The 19,294-nt window shown below is 37.4% G+C and overlaps 2 protein-coding genes across 2 annotated transcripts in view; one reads left to right on the top strand and one right to left on the bottom strand.

Moving 5' to 3' along the window:
• LOC6034073 (myosin-9) overlaps nt 1-19,294 on the bottom strand; it is a 95,458-nt gene that overhangs the window by 14,837 nt on the left and 61,327 nt on the right. The window lies entirely within an intron of this gene.
• LOC119769352 lies at nt 2,452-3,056 on the top strand. The gene is made up of 4 exons (XM_038261387.1): nt 2,452-2,482; nt 2,544-2,635; nt 2,704-2,854; nt 2,926-3,056. The coding sequence occupies exons 2-4, from the start codon at nt 2,576-2,578 to the stop codon at nt 3,054-3,056; spliced, it is 342 nt and encodes a 113-aa protein (XP_038117315.1). The 5' UTR covers nt 2,452-2,482; nt 2,544-2,575.

The following is a 19,294-nucleotide window of genomic DNA, read 5'->3' as shown; positions in this document are numbered from 1 at the left end:
ACCAAATAATACAGGTTTCAGCTCTTGAACAGAATGGTTAAACTTTTTAGTTTTTCCTTAAAAATCTAACTTCTCGTTTTTGTTTTTTTTTAACAACTCAATTTTTCCAAATATTTGGAGCAAGTTTTTAAACAATTTTTGCATTAATCGGGCACCTCTAAAACAATACAAAGTAGTTTTTCAATGATTTTTAATAGTTTTTAACACTTGGTTTTCAGGTTTATAATTGACTTCTGTTGAACGTTTTTTCACAGAACGCAAACATGAATCAAATTATACGATAAATGATTTTTTTCGTGTCAAACCTTCTAAAGCTAAGAACAAGATTGTCCGTTCGACGCAGTGGTGAACGCAGAACGCTGTGCCAGTTCGATTTTTCCAACAACTGTCAGTCGAACAATCTACAGGGGTTGCTTTGTTCAATGGTGACAGGCTATGATGACAGGCGCAAAATTTTGCGTTTGCATCCAGGTCTGACGGACAATCCTGTTCTTACCTTAACTCCCATTGTTGCAACAGTGCTCCATAATACTTTTACCTTAAATTGAAATTTTTTGAACGAATTTTAGTAATTCTTCTTGCAAAAACCTATTTGAAATATTTAATGGTAGCAATTCAATTTTCATCTAATTTGATCATGGTAAACAAAACCGTAAACAATCTCAATTTCGCTTTGGCGGTAAAGGGTTTAAATATTATTTATACTATATCCAATTATTCTTAAAAAAGTTTACCTGGATTGTAAAAGTTTATTTTCATTAAGCAAGGTCTTAGGTCTATTTCCAGTTGCTTCAGAAACTAATATTATCAGAAATAAATCTTGATAATAATTGAGTATCTTAATTTTTTCTAGAGCATTTTATAAAAATTGGATCCAAAAAATTAAGAAAATGTTAATGTCTCGGGTGAGTTTTCAAAAAGCCGTAAGAGCCACTGTGACCTCTGATACTAATTTTCCTTTTTCTCCTAAATGAAGCAAATTTCATATATTTTTAGTTGGAGGCACTTGAAGGACGTGTAGATGAACAATCTCAAACATTTTTGATATTAATTTTTCGTAAGTTGGTCAAATACCGATGCAAAAAGGACTTTGTTTACCAATGGCTCTTACGGCTTTTTGAAAACTAATCCGAGATGTATACTTCCGTTTGAATTCCGGGAATTCCCGGGAAATTTAAAAACGGGAAATATTTTTTTTAACGGAAATCCCGGGATTTTTTTCCCGGGACGGGAAATTGGACGCTCTTCCCACGGCTCTGACCAAAGTCGAGGAGGGGAGTCAAAAAAAAAAATAAAAATATATATATAAAATTGAAATTACAAGCCTAGGTTTCAACATTTGGATGAAAAAATGTTTTAAAATGCATTTTTCATGCGTCCAGTTGCTTTCCAATCATTAGTTTTCAAAATATCGATATATTGAATAAACTTTGGAAAATATGCGCAACGGCCTAAATACCAATTATTATTTGATTTTTTGAAAAGGTCGGAAAAAAGTCGGGAATTTGACAATAGAATTTGAGTGGTCACCCTGGCAATGATTCTCAAACAGATGGTATTGCTGTGGAGCATACTTTTAATGATGGAAGGACATGGCAGAAATAAAATTTCTTCATTCAGCTTGCTGGTGCATCGACGAACTTGAGTCAAGGTTATGGGGGTAACCCTTGAATATTCAACGTGCACCGTTCCATCACAAACGATGTAATTCGCGATTTTTTTCTGGAAAACCTTGAAATTCAAAATACTAAGAGTCACACAAAGCAAAAACTGATAAACAAATGTCGGAATGTCCGTCCGTTGGCAGAAACCTTCCCAAACCCACAACGCCTGGTCCGGGTTTTCTCCGCGGGCATACAATGCGGTGGTACAGATTGTGTGTGCATGTCGTGACCTGGGGCCCTTTTTCATAAGTTTTTTTTATATATTGTTCAACGTCTTTCTTCACCTCGGTACAACAGGAGAGAACATAAAGGTGATGCAGGCCAAACGAAAGTTGCAACACAGAAAAAGGGGGAGGGGGTGAAATCGTCAATGTCACGGTAGATGGAATCACGTGGAGTGACGTTGAGAGTATTGTGTAAATTTCACAGAAACTATTAAACTTTTTACAATTGTTCTCTTTTATCACGACTTCGTGAAAGTTAAAAATTTAAATTGAAAATCTAGGATGCATCTTGTTGGTAGACCCTTTTAAATCTTCAAACTACCTAAAGTAGGTTTGAGTATTTAGGAAGGTTTTAAGTCATAGGTAGAACATATGTGCTACTCATCTGCACTATATAAAATCAAATATTTCTGTCCGATAAGTCAGTTAGCTGGTTCGAGCTTTCACGACATTGACTTATTCCAACTGAAGTATATCAAAAATCAAGCAAAATGACCACCATGCATAGAGCGATTCCATTTCTTCTCTCCGTCTATGCCACCGTTGACTTGGCGTATAGAGTTTTTTGCGCTTTGGATATATTTTTCACACCGGGTATGTATTAAAAGTCTGAACTAACATAAATAATACTCATCATAATTTGTTAAATTTTCAGAACTGGACTACACCTACAAAAATACGTTCTACATGTGCCTACACTACATGTCGGGATCGCTGGACACCTTTCTTCTTTATGGAGTCAGAAACGTAAGTTAAACATGATTCAAGTTTTTAAAGAAGTATACAATTTTAAACAAATTTTATTTTCTCAACAGAAAAACATCGACTACCTGAAGGCGTTCAAAATGGGCTTCTTAGTATTGATTCCACTTCTAGGAGTCGTAAGAGTTCACTACGCCATGGACAAACCGGATGATTTGCAAAATGTGATCATCGCAACTGGGCTATCGCTGACTTCGATTTTTGGTAAGTACACTTAATTGCCACTATAAGCTGAACTTTTAATTTAACAATAAAAAAAAAATCTATTTTTGCAGTACTGTATCCAACGATCCTGAAAATGGTGGACGGCTTCATTGTGGCCGTCAGGAATGGATATGACCAGTCGTTGGACTACTCTGAGAGTGTTGAGCCGAGCCCAGATCCAGAGAAGCTGAGTCTCGTTTGAAAATCCCTTTGAAACAACAATTATATCTTATTTCTGCAAAATAAATACGATATTTTAACCAACAAAAACGTTCAAACCCCTCCAAATTGACCTTATCAAACGCGTCGACCTTTCCCCAAATGAAAACAGAAAACAAACCGCCAAACTTTCGCCTTCGACACGTTCGATCAATAATTCCAACTACCAAAATTAAGCCCCCACTCACACAACGTGTTTCCAACGAAACGCTTTTATCGTTGACGCGCTGTTCGTAAACATCCCCAGCGAAAAAGGGGTGAACTCTGCTGCGGGTAACCCCTCTGTTGTTTATCGCACACTTTACAAAGAGAGGGCTTTGCAGTGTCAACAAGGAATTGTTCCCACCACCGATATATTGAGGATTGGAATCACGAGTAAAAATGGCCTCCCCCTCGATATTTACAGTCTGTCAGCAGCAACAGCACGACGATTCTCGATTTCGTCTGATAACAAAATCTCGTCACTTTCATCCACACTCCGATGGCGGTGGCGGCCTTCACTGATGGGATGCTAGAGGCAGTTTAGTTCTCCCTTGCTGTTGCAGATTGAGGAGGTAACTTTTTAAAAGGGCTCATCATACCATAATCTTGAAATAATTTATCTGAAAAGTATCTTCAAGAATAATAACCTGGAAATGGAATACTCCGGAGCGTTTGATACGGTATGTCCACGCATCCTCCCTCCCTTGTAGATTCTGTGAAATGTGATCAGTTCACAGAATCCTCTCTGCGGTTAATGCAACGCAGTAGGCCTGGCCGCTTTAAGAAGTTTAGTACAGCTCGGGGATTTTCGAATCTACTACAAACATCAATGTTGACAAGAAATATCATGGGGCGTAACCTAACCATATGTTCTTCCAAGATGCGCTGTTTGGACTGGCTGCGATGTATTTGATTAGATTTGATTAGTCTGAAATCGGGAAATGGAATACATTTTCTGAGTCTGTAATCAGATCAGGAGCGTCCAACTTTGTAGCATGTGTTCCGATTCGGCCCAGATGGTGGTACAGTCATCCCACATATTCGGAACGGTTTCCAGATCGGTCAATGTTCAAAAAATCATAGCAAATCGAGAATTGAACCTAATGATTTGCTTTTACCTTCATTTGAAAGCTTTTCTTGTGATCTTTCGAATGCTGTATCAAACATCTGCAAATTTTAACTTTTATATGAAGTTTTTGAAGAATTATTTTGACCCTTGAAATCCACAAATTCGGAACACTTTTTTCTTACGAGTGTAAACAAACTTTGGATCTCTCCAGGAGTACATATTTATTACTAAATAATGACTTCACACACTGAGATCAATGAAACTCAAGCTTAGTGATGTTTTATACATGGTTTGATAACTTTTTTTTTGTGAAAATATCAGTTAAATTCAGGTGTTCCACATTTGTGGGAGGCACAATAACATCCCACAATTATGAAACAGGCCATTTTGAGGCAGTGTTTTGCTGCTCTGGACAAAATAGTCTTGGAATGAAGTTTTTTGTTCAAACAGTACTACTTTTACTAGTGAAATAGCAAGATAATGTCCAAATGAAGGTTCTAAAAATAGTGAGGTCGATAGAAAAGCTAGTTTTGGAATGCTATTGACAAATTATCACAAAAGTGTTCCGAATTTGTGGGTGTTCCGAGTATGTGGGATGACTGTACTATGAAATATGACCATTTGATCGTTATTCCCAATTTCATAAACGCTTGTTCACGAATTTGGAAACACATTTTTCTCCGTGTAGTAAGTGCACGACAATTCATATATCAGTTGAAATATATTTGTTAATACAAATTGAAATTTTGTCAATCTGTCACGCCTTCCACGGTACAAAAAAAATAAAGGGGTTTTATAAATAACAATTTAATATAAGGTCTGAAATTGAAACATATCTAGAAGAAGAACTATTACAAAAGTTTTGAGAAAAAAGACAAAGATGCAAAAAAAAAGTTTCAAGCATTCTATCAAAAAACTTGTTCTCTCAAAGTTAATGAAATCTTAACCTTGAAACAAGCTTGCTGGAACCAAGCTTGCATGAGAACAAAAAAAATATACTTCTAAAATAAAACATTGTTTTTTCCTTTCAATATTAGGAAATATATGCAAACAAAAAACTCATAAAATTTGTTTTAAACAAATTATGAATTATGTAAAATCCCAAAAAAAAATCATAAAATCGTTTTAAAAAATAAAATAAATCTTTGCAAAACTTGTGAATATTTGTGGAAATCCTAACTATTACTAACATTTTTAACCGTTTAAAATAGCTTTAGAACAATTCTAGCAGAAATCAGCTTTTTATGGTTTATTTTGATGTCTTCGACCAAGTTATAGGTCAATTTGGTAAAACATATGTACACTCTTAAAAAAAACACAAGACATTGATATACTGTTAAACATTATTTTTGAAAATTTTATTTTTTATGTGTTCATTTAGAGAAATAAAAAGACAACTTTTGAACAGTGAACCTGCAAAAAAATTAAATTTAGTTTATTGGGCCAATTAAAAAAAATCGGGAAATGTAAAAAATATTTGGCAGTGTTGCCCTTTTTTAAAATCATAATTTTTAGAACAACTTGGAAAAAAGGTCGAAAAAAAATTTCGGCTTTGAAATCAAAAAGTACCTGTCTGATTTTTTTTTAAATCGACCGTTTTTGGGGTAAATTTATCAACTTTCAGTTTTGGTTCAATATAGGCTTTAAATGCCCTTCACATGATGAACACCGCCTACTCAGACGATTGTATTGATGATTTTTTGTTTAAACAAAAACAAAACATCAAATATTGTCAAAGTTCATGTAAATTGTTTTGTAACAATCATAAAAAAATATCAGTAGGCGGTGTTCATCATTTGAAAGTTAATTAAATCCTGAAATTTTGGAGAAAGTCACTATTTATTTTACGTAATTGGGCACATCTCTGCCTATATTGAACCAAAACTGATAATTTTTTTAGGGAACCTGTTCAGAAAACTGTTCTCTACAATGTAATTGATTCGAAAATATTTTAAAATGTAATGGTGCAATATGGCAGAGAATTGAAAAAAAAATTAGAACCTATTGAGTAATAAACAATTTTTTTAATGAAATTTTTTTTTTTTTTTGAATTAAATATACTTTATTGAATCTTTCTTATAATAATTACATTTGGTTTACATAATAAGTGGTCAGCTGTGGCTCTTCAGCTTTAGTTTGCTTTTCGTGATTTAAACACTGTTCATATTCATAACTTTAAAAGTATATGATTTATCATTTTTGTAACACTAGGTACAATGAAGGAAAAAAAAATTAAGAAAACATAACCTAACCTAAAACTAACTTAATCTTACCATAAACTAAACCAATCCTTGAATCAAGGGGTATTCAGATATAGCACATTTTTCCCTGAATTTCAAACATTTTTCTTGAATCTTCTGATCCAACATTTTTACTTCTGCTAATTCATGAACCTCACTTGATCTAGTCCAGCCAGGAACATTCAAAACCATTTTGAGTACCTTGTTTTGGACACGCTGGAGCTTCAATTTATGAGTTCTAGCGCAACACTCCCAAACAGGTACTGCATACTCAATAACGGGGTAAATTATTTGTTTGTAAACTGCTAGCTTATTTTTCAAAGATAACTTTGATTTTCTGTTAATTAAAGGATACAAACACCTGATGAGAATGCTGCACTTGTTCAATATTTTATCTACATGCTGTCGAAACAATAGTTTCGAGTCAAGTATGAGACCTAAATATACAACTTCCTTTGACCAGGGTATTGAAACATCATTCATTTTAATCAAAACATCATCCTTTGGGACAAATCGGGCCGATTTGGAAAGTGGAAAAATGATGGTTTGAGTTTTGGCTGCATTTATGCGAATTTTCCAGTCGCCAAAGTATTCGGAAAGAACGTCAAGACCCTTCTGAAGACGGCCGACTAAATATCTGGTTATTTTACCCTTATAAATAACGGCAGTGTCATCAGCAAAAAGTGACAACACACCATTACCAGGAAGAGTAGGCAAATCAGATGTAAAAATATTGTACAGAAGTGGGCCAAGAATACTTCCTTGGGGAACCCCAGCATCAATGTTGAATAATCCAGAAGCAATCCCATTCAGAAAAACCCTGAACGATCTCTCCGAAAGATAGTGCTGGATAATTTTGATAAGATACATTGGAAAACCGTATAAATACAGTTTATGTATCAAACCATCATGCCAAACATTGTCAAAAGCCTTCTCAACATCCAACAAAGCCATAGCAGTTGATTTAGACTCAAGCTTGTTCTGCTTGATGATTTTAGTTACTCTCGTAAGCTGATGAGCAGTATTATGCCCTTTCGGAAGCCAAACTGCTCATTCAAAATTATATTATTATCGTTGGTAAAATCCAAAAGCCTTGAATAGATGACCTTCTCAAAGAGTTTGGACAGACTACTCAAAAGACTAATGGGACGATAACTTGTTGGCGATGTTGGATCTTTTGAGGCTTCAAAATTGGTATGACTTTGCCCAGCTTCCAATTGGTGGGGAAGTAACCAAGTTGCAAACATTTATTGAAAATATTGGCTAGATGTTGAAAGAACTGATCACTCTGTTTTTTCAACACTAGATTAAAATGTTATCAAAGCCAGGAGCTTTCATATTTTTCATTTGTTTAACTGCAACTTTGACTTCCTCACCAGAAACATGGGAATCTGCAGGAAATTCAAAGGTAGAGTCATTGATTGTTGAAATACTATTGGCAACTGATGTTTCTTTACGGCTGGTCATGGAAGCGCCAAGATTATGTGAACTAACAAAATGAAGCCCAAGTGCATTTGCCTTTTCCTCGGATGTAATCAAAGGAGAATCCTCAACAATAAGAGGAGGAATAGGCTTTGGTTTGTTTTTAAGAACTTTTGAAAGTTTCCAAAATGGTTTTGAATAATTCCCAAGCTGGCTTACATGTTTTGAAAATTCTTGATTTCTGATATTGTCAAGTCGGTCTTGTATGATTTTGTTCAAATTGTTAACTGAAATCTTTTGTCATAGTCCCCAGTCCGTTGATATTGTCTCCTATAAACATTCCTAAGTCTAATCAAGTGTTTAGTATCTACGTCAATATCAGTTACCTTAAAATTAACAGGAACCTCCCGAACGTTGGCAGCCTCTGCTTGGTTGATAGCCTGCTGGATCACCTCCAGCGAACGATCAATATCAGCAGAAGTTTCCGGGTGTTGATCATAGTCGATGTTGCTGTCTACCACTTGCTGAAACTGCTGCCAGTCAACGTTGTGGTAATCTTTCCGGGTTGGTTGCCGCTGCGGAGTAACGGAAGCTCCAACCTCCACAACCACCGGATAGTGATCAGAACTCAACTCTTCAAACACCTCAGGATGAGCCACGTTCTCAGCCATATTGGTAATGAAGAAGTCGATGATTGAGTGATTCCCAGACCGAGCCACCCTCGTTGGACGATCCGGACTCACAACGTTGTAGTATCCGTTTTGCAGATCGTTGTGCAGAATCACTCCGTTCCGATTCCTCCTGCTGTTGCCCCAAACTTCATGCTTCGCGTTGAGGTCACCAGCGATGATGTACTTTGCGCTCCGCCGTGTCAGCTTCTGGATATCGCTCTTCAGTTTTGCTGCTGAACCATCTCTGGCATTCACCTGACGTGGGCAGTATGCAGCAATGAAGAGTACTGGGCCAACCGAAGTGGGAATTTCCACTCCAACGGCCTCGATGATGTCCAGCTTAAAGTGTGGCAGCCGGCGTGGCTTGAGATCACGATGAACAGCGACAAGCACACCTCCTCCTCCAGACGTGGTCCTGTCGAGCTGCGTCGCAATCTTGTAGTTTTGCAGATAAACTTTTTCACCGGGCTTCAGATGAGTTTCCGTGATGGCAGCTACGTCGATCTCCTTCTCGCGAAGAAAATCCACCAGCTCTAAGTTCTTCCTCCTAATGGAGCAAGCGTTCCAATTCAGCAGCTTGAGGGACCTACGATCCATACTGGATGACGAACGAGGTCAGCACTTCAATCTGCTGGGTCTTGGTTTTGCATCCACGCAGTGCAGCGGACATCTGTTTGAAAATATTGAGGAGTTCGGTTGAGGTGTAAAGATCATTACCATTTTCCTCAACTGCTGGTTCTTGGGTTGGTCTTGGCTCCTGGCTGAAGCCCGGTGGTGGCGGTCTCGGCTCCTGGCTGGAACCCGGCCGTGGATGATTCATCTCAGCTCTCTTCCTGGGATCCAACGGCAACGGTGCCAAGTTCGGGACCTGGCGTCGCGGTTGAAGAGGTGGAAAATTTTGCTCCACCAGGGCTGGAGGAGTTCTACGACGCTGAGGCTGATTCTTCGTCGATGCTTGCTGCCGAATTTTCACGAACTCAGCTCTCTTGGGGCACTTTCGGTCGGTTGACGAGTGCTCACCGTTGCAGTTGAGGCACTTCACCAGCGAATCTTGGATGCACTGGGATGTGATGTGCGCATCAGTACCACATTTGGCGCAACGACGCTTCAGGTGGCAGTTCTTACCTCCGTGCCCGAAGCCCAGGCAGTTGAAGCATTGTGTGACGTCACGATGCACTGGTCGGTATCGCTCCCACGACACGATAATGTTGAAAACCGCTCGGATTGCCTTCAGCTCAGGAAGCGTCGTCGATCCCTTAGCCAAATGCAGCAGGTAGAGCTGGTCACGGTACTTGATGTCTTTGTTGCGTCGGCTCATTTTGTGCACGGCCAACACATCCAGTTTCAAAACTTTTAGCTCGGCAGCTAATTCCTCCACTGGCATGTCGTACAGACCTCTGACGACGATTTTGTACGGCTTATCCATGACGACATCATGGGTAAAGTACTCCGCCTCGTTTTCGGTCAAGTAATCCTTGACCAGTTGATAGTGCTGCCTGGATTGCACCAGCACCTTAAATCCGTCCTGACACAGACGAATGTTGCCTTGGACTTTCCCAGACTTGATGAGTTCAACCAGCCCCGCACGAAAGTCGATCGTTGCTGCTGATTGCCTCACATAAAAGGAGGCAGTTTCTCCTTTCGCTGTTTCACTTCATTCTCCTTTGCTTCCGCTACCTGGTCCTCGTCAGGCAGTCCAGCAAACTTGTTGTTCTTCAAAAGCTGCTCCTCGTGCGATGAAGAGTTCTCCTCCTCCTCATCCATCGGTACAGTACCGTCGCTCTTTTTCGTCTTTTTGCTGTTCGATGTCACTTCCAAAAGCACCTTCCTTTTGGAAATTCCCGGTTTTTGGCCATCAGTTGAGGCCTCAACCTTCCTTTTGGAAATTCCCACTTTTTTGCCTGCTTGAGCCGCAGGTAGGGCAATATTGCCGGCGTTTTGCGCCGGGACGCGACGAGTCATGTTGATTCAGACAACCTTCACCAACGAATGCTCGGATAACAATGATTTTTAATGAAATAATCTATGTTTTGCATTGTTTTTGTCTTAGGTTTGTTCAACGAAACACACCGTGTTTGCTAATGCTTTAAAAATTTCATTTTTTTCTAGGGTCAACTTTTTCTGTGTTTTTTACTAATATTTTGAATAGTATACAGCAATTCCCCATGCAAACAGCATAAAAAAACAAAAGTGCTCGGATCGGGGTCAAAATTTTTCTGGGAGTTCCCTGGCCGAAATAATTAGACCCGTATTTTTTTTGTTTGGCTATTAGGGTGACCTACGCCGCGTTAGGACGGTCTGAAAAATTGCCATTTTCGTCGATTTTTGCAAAAACCACATTTTTTGAAAAATCATAACTTCTCGCCATTTCAACCGATTTCAATTGTCTTATATGCAAATGAAGGTGATAAGTTGGCCTTTCAAAGAAAAATAGTGAGTATTTTCAAAAATATTGTCTAACATATGAAAAGGACGTATGAAACCTTTAAATGCCGTTTTGACGTTATCTGGACCAAAGAGCCTATGTTTGGAAATATTTTTATCGGATTCCCGGACATTTTTACGTTACATACTAAAAAATTGGAGGAGTTTATTAACAGGATTCCGAGATATGATTTTTTTAAAATAAAATTCGTGTTTTTTGACGCGCCACGCGCAAAAACCGGAGAATGACGAAATTGGCAAAAAATCAACTTTTTTCACTAAAACTGCGATAACTTTAAAATTTCAACGATGACCTATACATGTTTGGGTACCAAAATTTTCGTATTTAAAAGCCGCAGCTGTAAGAACATGAAAACACTAAATAGATAAAAAAAAAAGTATTGATATGAGGTGGTAGAAAAAGCCAAAAACATACTAATCAGAAACAAAAAGATAAATGCAAATTAAAATACAAAAAAAAGAAACAAGAAAAGTCTAAGATATAAGAAGTAAAGTTTTTGTAGAACAAAAGTTGCTAAACACGGGAAAAACAAATATCTTCAAAAAAAAAAATTGGGCAGTAATTGTCTTTTTACAAAAATAAAGTAGCATTTTTCCCGATACGCCCAATCGAAATGTTCCTCCCCAAACTTCCAATGAAGCTCATGTTGACGCCCCCGCGTTCTTTGAACATCAGCCCAGCATCCCCCTCTTGCTTTGCAACGCTAAATTTACGCACGCACCGAGAGTGGCAAAACACACGTGTTCAAGGGGGGAGTGAAAACGTGCATTTCCTCCCTATTTCCCTTCTAAGAGGGAAGAGCAGGGGGTGAATAACTCAATTACGACGAATAATTTACATCAATCGGGCAGGCAGAGGCACTTTTTGATATTTCGGATTTTCGGGGAACGAATTTGTAAATTGGATGCTGAGGACTGTCTGGGGGAAAATGATTCCCGGGAGTAATGTTTGTAACGTGAGCCATGTTCAACATGAAATATTCATCTTGATTGGTGACTCCCTTCCGGGTGATTGTGTCCCCGATCGATGCTGATTTGATTCTAGAGTTTGGATAGGCCACGTGTCACCAATGAAATATTCTTTGAGCAAAATTGCATTTCTTGATTGCAAAAAAACGGATAAATCTCCAGCGATGTCGTGCCCGCACAACCGGACGCAACTGGGTCACTTCCGTCCAAAAATGGGCATCACGTTGTTGTCGCGACTTGCCAGCAGAGAGAGAGAGTTGTGTTGAGTCGCTCGTTTATCGTACCCATTATCACTCCATCATGAAACTGACCATGACCATACCCAACGAACCAGTTGGGCCGCCACAGCCAGACGGGCCTGATTGGTTTTGAATGCACGGAGTTCGTGATCAACTGGAAGATTCGTGTGACGACGCGCGAAACGAGATCACACAGGGGTGAAGGTCGGTGATTTGTAAATTTATAAAATTAATTTCTTTCCTTTTCAATTGGCAGACGATTCAGCTGCCACCAAATTGGGCGTTGCTCTCAATAATTGCAGTGACCTCCCCGAAAATCCATAGAGCATGACCTCTTGTTCAGTTCAAACTTAGCCAAGCATCAATCTGCACCTCCAAAATGGAGTCACCAATTTGCATGGCGTGTCCGACTATAAAGCGGAGACTTGGGGGCTGGAAAAATCTCATTCCGTCGAGGTTTTCTACGTTTTATAATTGTAGCCTTTTGCGATCTGCGATTTGAATTGGATTGATGCCCCTGGAGAGAACTCCAAACATGGACTGCGATAATCAGTCATAATTCTAGGTCTCCTCCCCAGTCAACACAAAGTGCGTTTGATCCTCAAAGGTGACTTCTCGAACGGCCAGATGTTGGCAATTTTTGAAACGTGAGATTAGCATTTTACGACGGATTTCACGCTGCCGAGTTACTACTTTGTACTCAAAATAGCGGCAGAGTTGGAAAAGGGCAAGTCGTAAATTTACTCGGAGGAAACGCAAACTTTGCAGTTTGTTTCCGTTCCAGCGGTGAGCTATAACTACTGTGTAATTGATAGCTCTAACTATAGACTGGACAGCACGTGAATCTGGGCCATTCGACAAGGTTGTTGCAAAGTAAGACGATTGGAGCGTCCTGACATTTGTCTTGAGTTGAACGCCTTGAATTTGTATTTCTTACTTTTCTCAGATGTTTTTGAAAATAATTCTAAAATGTCGTATCAACGGTACAACACGTGAATTATACCATCTTGCTCACTGAAGTCATTCACCAATTTAGTTTGAAGCAAGCAAGAACCACATTCAAATAAGGAAGTGCCAGCTTCGGTTAGGCAAGCTTCATTTTACCTGTCCTGATGTAGTCATTTTCAACCGCAATGACTCACCCTCAAACAGTACCAACAGTACAGATATTCCGCACTAAAATCTCACCATTATGGATTAAGTAGGTTTTTGCGACTATTTTCAATGTCACGGTCGTCATTCGACTTATCCCACCAAAAAAAAAAAAATTAACACCAAACCTTTTTTGCCCATTTAATCCAATAAACCATGGCTTAAAGTTTCCGGCTTTTTTCAAGTTTCATGATCACGCTCACCAAAAAAAAAACGCCTCCACTCATCAAGCCATCGAGACTGTATCGATTACCAAATTAGTCCCACTTCAAGTGCGTATCAACAATTCGAATTTGCAGCGGGGCGGCGAAAGCCGTTATCTTGCCGTAACACGTGAATGTCTGCACAATTTGAAGGTTAAACGCGCTGAACGAACTCCCCACCACACCATCATCTAGAAGTGAGGCTTATTGCATTTTTGTGCAAATTGGCAGGCTGTTGACATGTTGTTAACCCCCCCAGTCGGTCGTCAAATTTGCTTCAAGTGCTTTTTGATTACCATAAACCATAAATAAATTCAGTTATGGCGTATTTGTTCAGGACCTTGCAGGCGTTCAAACGTTCAAAATTGACGATTTAATTAACTGATTGAAAGTTAATGAAGCGTCTAAATATAAGCATCTTGGCGAAGAAACAAGTGTGCCAAGGCTGCTGGAAAAAGGGTTTTTTCAAACAATTGCAAAACACAACATTGCTGTGGTCCACAAACACGTCCCCGCACAATCATCTCCGGCTGGAATGAACGAACCATGCCGTGGCGAACTCGCAGGCAAAAAAACACTTTATTTTTTTATTATTGTCAGTGATGATGCTAAAGTGCTATGATTTCTTTTTATGCCACCATTTCCGACTGTGTTGTTGTGTTGTGCTGTATATGTGCGTACTACTGACATCCACCCATCTTCCTCCGTCATATATGCACGTATGTAGGTATGATACTTTCATCACGCACTCACACATGTGGCGAAACTGCGTTTGTTTTGAAAATGACACCTATGGTGAGTTGGAGTGACTTTAACATTGATTGTTGGTTTAAAAAAAACACTTTTCAAAAGAAACAAAATGTCGTTGAAGAATACAACACAACTAGTGCAATGTTTATTGAGATTTATTAATACAAAAGACAATTTGACATTATGAAATCCTCTTCTGCCAAATTTCTAATCTATTTTTTTAAATTCATTTATCATGTTTTATTTTTGTTTGATGTGGGTAGTTTTAAGCCTATTTTAAAAACTGCTATCATTTTATGTTGGCCACTTGCTGTTTTTCATTATTTTCCAGTAACTTTTTCGATTTTATTTGTGTTTCGCATTTTGTATATAAACATAATCTGGACCATAACAAAAATTATTGCGAACTTATTTTGACATAAAAAGTAGGGGAAATCAGTTTAGAACACTGCCAAATCTGACCCCAGAATAATATTCTATTTTTCAAAATATTGGCAAATTCCCTTGATACAAGGAAAATCATCAAACACAAAATTTTCTAAAAAAGAAAAGATCTCTATTTGATGGTCAAAAATTGTTTAAAAATTGATTTTTGCCAACTTTTTGTACGAAGCCCGCCAATAGGCACAGTTTCTACGCATTCTACTGAGATGGTAAGGTGGTTCTGTTTATGCACATTTTTCCGTGTTTAGAGGGTCTTTTTAAAGTATTTTTATTTACAAATTATTTTGCTAAAAGCTTTTTTTTCGATCTCTAAATTTAGCTAGTACTAGAATGTGTATTTTTTTACTGAAAACATACGAAGTTTTGAAAGTGTGGCAAAAAATGAAATTTGTTTTATGGGCTAGCTATTGCCGTGTATCCACTAAAGAAATCTATAAAATTAGAAAAAAAAATTACTCAAAAGCAAGGCCAACATTTGAAAATGTCCAAAATATTTACAGTCCAGATTCGATTATCCGAAGGATTGTAAAAAAAAAATATACTTTATCTTTCTTTTTTTTATTTTCCAACTTTAGACATCAAATTTGAGTTCTGAAGCCCCAATTTAATCAAAATGGAATATTTGATTGTCTTTTGAGTTAAAAAAGCATTTTTTCAATATCTTATCGTCGCCATTTTGGCCGCCATCTTGGATTTAGAAATTATAAATGATTTTAGAGTAGTTTGTGATCCAAAATGATTTTTTTTCCGAGGCCTTCGGATAATCGAGTGTGGACTGTGTAATTTGCCCTATCAAAACATTTCTCTTAATTCTGATTAAAAATTATATTTATTTTAAGTGCAGTGAAAATTTTTAACATAAAAATCAATGTTCAAAAATAAAGGCTGATTTGATAATACTGAATCAGATCTGCACTCAGAAGTTCGATCAGCTAAGTCAAAAATAAACAATTGTAGAAAATTGTTTGAACTTTATTTTTTATTTTCTTTTTTCATTTTTGCTGGAGTACTTTTTCCCCATGAATTATTTTTGAAATGCAAAGATAAGTTTTTCCATCATATTTTTTTTAAATGCAAAAAAAATAACATTTTTTCCAAAAAATCTTATAGTGGATTTTCTGCTAGCTGGATTTTCTGGCATCTTCTCACGGTTATTGAGAACGGTCGTGGATAGACCTAGAGGTTCCCAATTGGAGTGAAAAAGTTCAATTTATTTTAAAAAAAATGGATTAAAATTTTGGTTTCAAATCACTTTTCCAACATTAGGAATAATTGTTTGAACATGCTCGGATTTTTTTTTATTCAATCGAAAAAAATATTTTTCTTGAAAAAAACAAAACTGAAATCACATGATCACCCCTAATTCTGGCTCGATGCCGCCATCATGCAACCGCGTGCTCCGTTTGTTTGTCAACAAAGCTGCAGCTGGATGGTGAGACGAAGTGAGGGGGGAGGGGGAGTTTTTGACATTTTTATGCCCGCGTTTGGCCCGCCGCTTGTTTCGTCGGTCGTTGCCAACGACCGAGTCCAGCTAGGTACTGATCGTACAATACCAAAAAATGTTTACAATTTGAGCACTTCATCAAAATTATTGTTGCATAATTTTCGATTGAAGATTTGATTTTGCATCTAAAAATGATTTTAGAAGTTACGATTGACATTATTTTAATTTTTTAAAGCACATATTTTTCAAATCTGAATTTTGTACCATTCTTAGGCTGGTACAAATGTTATCTAAAGTTTTTGTCCTCGGCTCTGGTCAAAGTGAAGAGAGGTTAAACAATTAATTTAAAAAATTAAAGTCCAGCTTTCAAAATTTTTAAGGTGAAAGCATCAAAATTGCTTCATACATTATTGCAGTTATGTTGCTACCGAAATTATCAAAATATCAATGAATTTACGAAAATATTTTTTTACCAAAATTTTTTGTCTGTGTCGGATCTGTGGTCCCAAAATTCAAAATTTACTAAAAGTCTGAAGTGTCCATTTGATTAAAAATGCAAAAATAACATTTTTGCCCTCAGTTTTTTGTGTGGGATTTTTTTTCCTGCGTAAATGATGTCTTTTAGTCCCCTGAAACACATAAGAAAATAAAAAAAAATGAAAAAAAAAGTATTTTGGTTTTTTTACTTGCAACTATTTTTGTAAGAAAAGTCCTGATCATAACCTTGCCGAAGATACCAAATCGATCAGAAAATCTCTTCTCAAGATTAGGATTTTTTAATATTCTTATACCAGTTCGAAATGGAAAGTCCATACCAGTTTGGTTTGGAAAAAAACCTTTTGACATCGGGAATGCATGGACGAAGTTTCATCCAAATAAAAAACAAGTCTCGAAAAAAATGCGAAATTGAACGGAAAAAAAGAAAATCTCCGAAAAAATAAATAACGTTAGATTAAAAGTGATAAAAAGAAATTAACAATAGAATCATAAATCGTGAATGTTTCTTTTTTCAGCTACGTCTTTTAAACATATAAAAACATTCAACTGAAAATTGCTCAAATCAACTCCACTCAACTGTTCCGTGAAAAAACGCATGTTATTGCGCCGGATTCGTTACGAATTCAAATGCTGAATACCGTGAAAAAAAAATGAGAGAGAGAGAAAGAAGAGAAGCCATACTCAACACACTTCTTGGTGCAGCAAACATCACAACAGCAACAACAGCAAAAAAATCATATCAAAACTCGCGCAGTTGTAGAGTGAAAAGCATAATAAAAAAAATTGCATAAAATTTTTAGTGAACAAAAAAACTCTTGCTTGTTTGCAGCGACTGCATCGAGATGAACGCTGGCTGATATTGTTCGCGGGGGAGTCTTTGAGTCTCTGTTGTGACACTCTTGCGTCATAGGACTTTTATTGCTGCAATTTTCTTCTTTTCATCTCTTTTGGGCCGAACAAAAAGTCGTCAGAAGTGAATTGTTTGGTTTTTTTGGCTGAAATTGGTATCGCTTAATGTAAACAGGGTTTATCTCGTAATTAATCTGTGTCTTCTTTGATGGAGGTTTTTTCAGGTTGAACCAGTCTCATTTTTAACACCTTCAAGTAATAATTGCAAAACAGAGTAAGAATTTCTCAGCACGAAATTAAAACTTTTTTAATTATTGTATTAAAACTCTCGTCGCCCATTCCATGATGGGAAAATTCTCGCCGGAATCGCCCCAAAAGCTTTTGCACATTTGAATACAATCGGGGGCTGTAAATCAAAAAGAAGCTCCGCCGCTCGCTCGGTAAAATACAACTCACATAAACACATTACGCGCCGGCGGCATCAGTGTCAGAGCAAAGTCATCGTGAGTTTAATCCAACAAAAAAAAAAACCAACAACAAAATTAAAATCCCACGCAGTCTCGCCCTCGACAAGTCTGCCTCCCAGACACTGCAGGCCGGTCAGTCACAGCGTCGGACATTAGCCCTTTCGGGGAAGGGGGTTGCCTAATTTTAACAATTAGTCAAACTTATTTAAAATTTCAGAAAAAAGATTCGATAAATTACATAATTTAAAAATTCTTAAATCATAAATTACTACAGATTTTTCTAAACAAAATTCGTATCTTAATATTAGATGAGAAAAATACAATAATAAAATTTTGAAAATTATCAAAATTTATACAGATAGTTTCTAAAAGATATCAATGCCATTAAATTAAATTGATACATAGAAATATTGAATTTTCAAAAAAAAATCATTAAAAATTTATAAACAAAAAAATTAAAAGATTGTTTAAAATTCAAAAGTCTCGAAAGGGTTAACGAGCGGTTTCAACCGTGTAAATAAATACACACTGCTGTCGGCAGGCAGCACACTTTCGACACGGGAAGCGATTAACTTTGTTTGATGCAGATTTAAGTACAACCGGCTGGTACAAATGCTGATGATGATGACGGCCGCGCCGTCGAAGGTGGCAGAATATCAGCCAGCACGTGAGCCGGATACTTGCAGCGTGTGGCATGGTTTCATCTCTGGAATAAACGTATTTTGCTGAAGAATTTTGAAATTTGTTGATCGACATTGAAGGTTTTAACTTTATTTAAAAAAAACTGTAGAAAATGTGTGAGAAAAAGAAAAAACTAAAATTATGGCAAAACTGTCGAAAGCAGTGAATACTTGAGATGGATGTGCATTTTACCAAGAATGCAATCCGGAATCATCATTCTGTATCACAAATTAAAAAAAAAACATTAATAGATTTTTGCAATATCCCAAAATTGAATGATTTAGTTATACTGTCATGAGTTATCTAGAGTGGAGTGAAATTACAAGATTTATGTAGTTCAATATTTCTTGTGCTTTGATTCAGAGATATTTGAAAGACCTGAGAAGAGGTTAGTGAGATATTTATTTGAAAAAAAAAGTTAAAATTAAGCATAAGCATAAGCATAAGCATAGGTGCCCACCCGCAGTTGCTACTTCGTTATTGACCAGGACCTCCAGAAGTTACATCCACGAGCCGTGGAAGATAAGTGGGAGCTATCTTTCCTCGCTTCGCAACTTCTCAAAGGCCCCTATCATGCTGATCAATACCGGCGCCGGCCACGACCAGTGGTAGAGTCACGGGGAAGTGGATGGGAATGTTAGTCCGATACTTGAGTGATAGAGACCGCCCAATCGACTGCTTCTCCGACAAAGTATC

This window comes from Culex quinquefasciatus, chromosome 3 (genome assembly GCF_015732765.1).
Source record: "Culex quinquefasciatus strain JHB chromosome 3, VPISU_Cqui_1.0_pri_paternal, whole genome shotgun sequence".
Lineage (NCBI taxonomy): Eukaryota > Metazoa > Arthropoda > Insecta > Diptera > Culicidae > Culex > Culex quinquefasciatus.
Note: the sequence above shows the minus strand (reverse complement) of the source record. Positions and strands in the feature narration are given on the sequence as shown.

Bases quoted from the DNA above. Each gene is read 5' to 3' on its own strand.
- LOC119769352 (XM_038261387.1), top strand. From the start codon at position 2,576: ATGTGCCTACACTACATGTCGGGATCGCTGGACACCTTTCTTCTTTAT. The intron at 2,636-2,703 runs GTAAGTTAAACA...TTTTCTCAACAG, and splicing joins TTCTTTATGGAGTCAGAAAC to AAAAACATCGACTACCTGAA. The intron at 2,855-2,925 runs GTAAGTACACTT...CTATTTTTGCAG, and splicing joins ATCGCTGACTTCGATTTTTG to TACTGTATCCAACGATCCTG.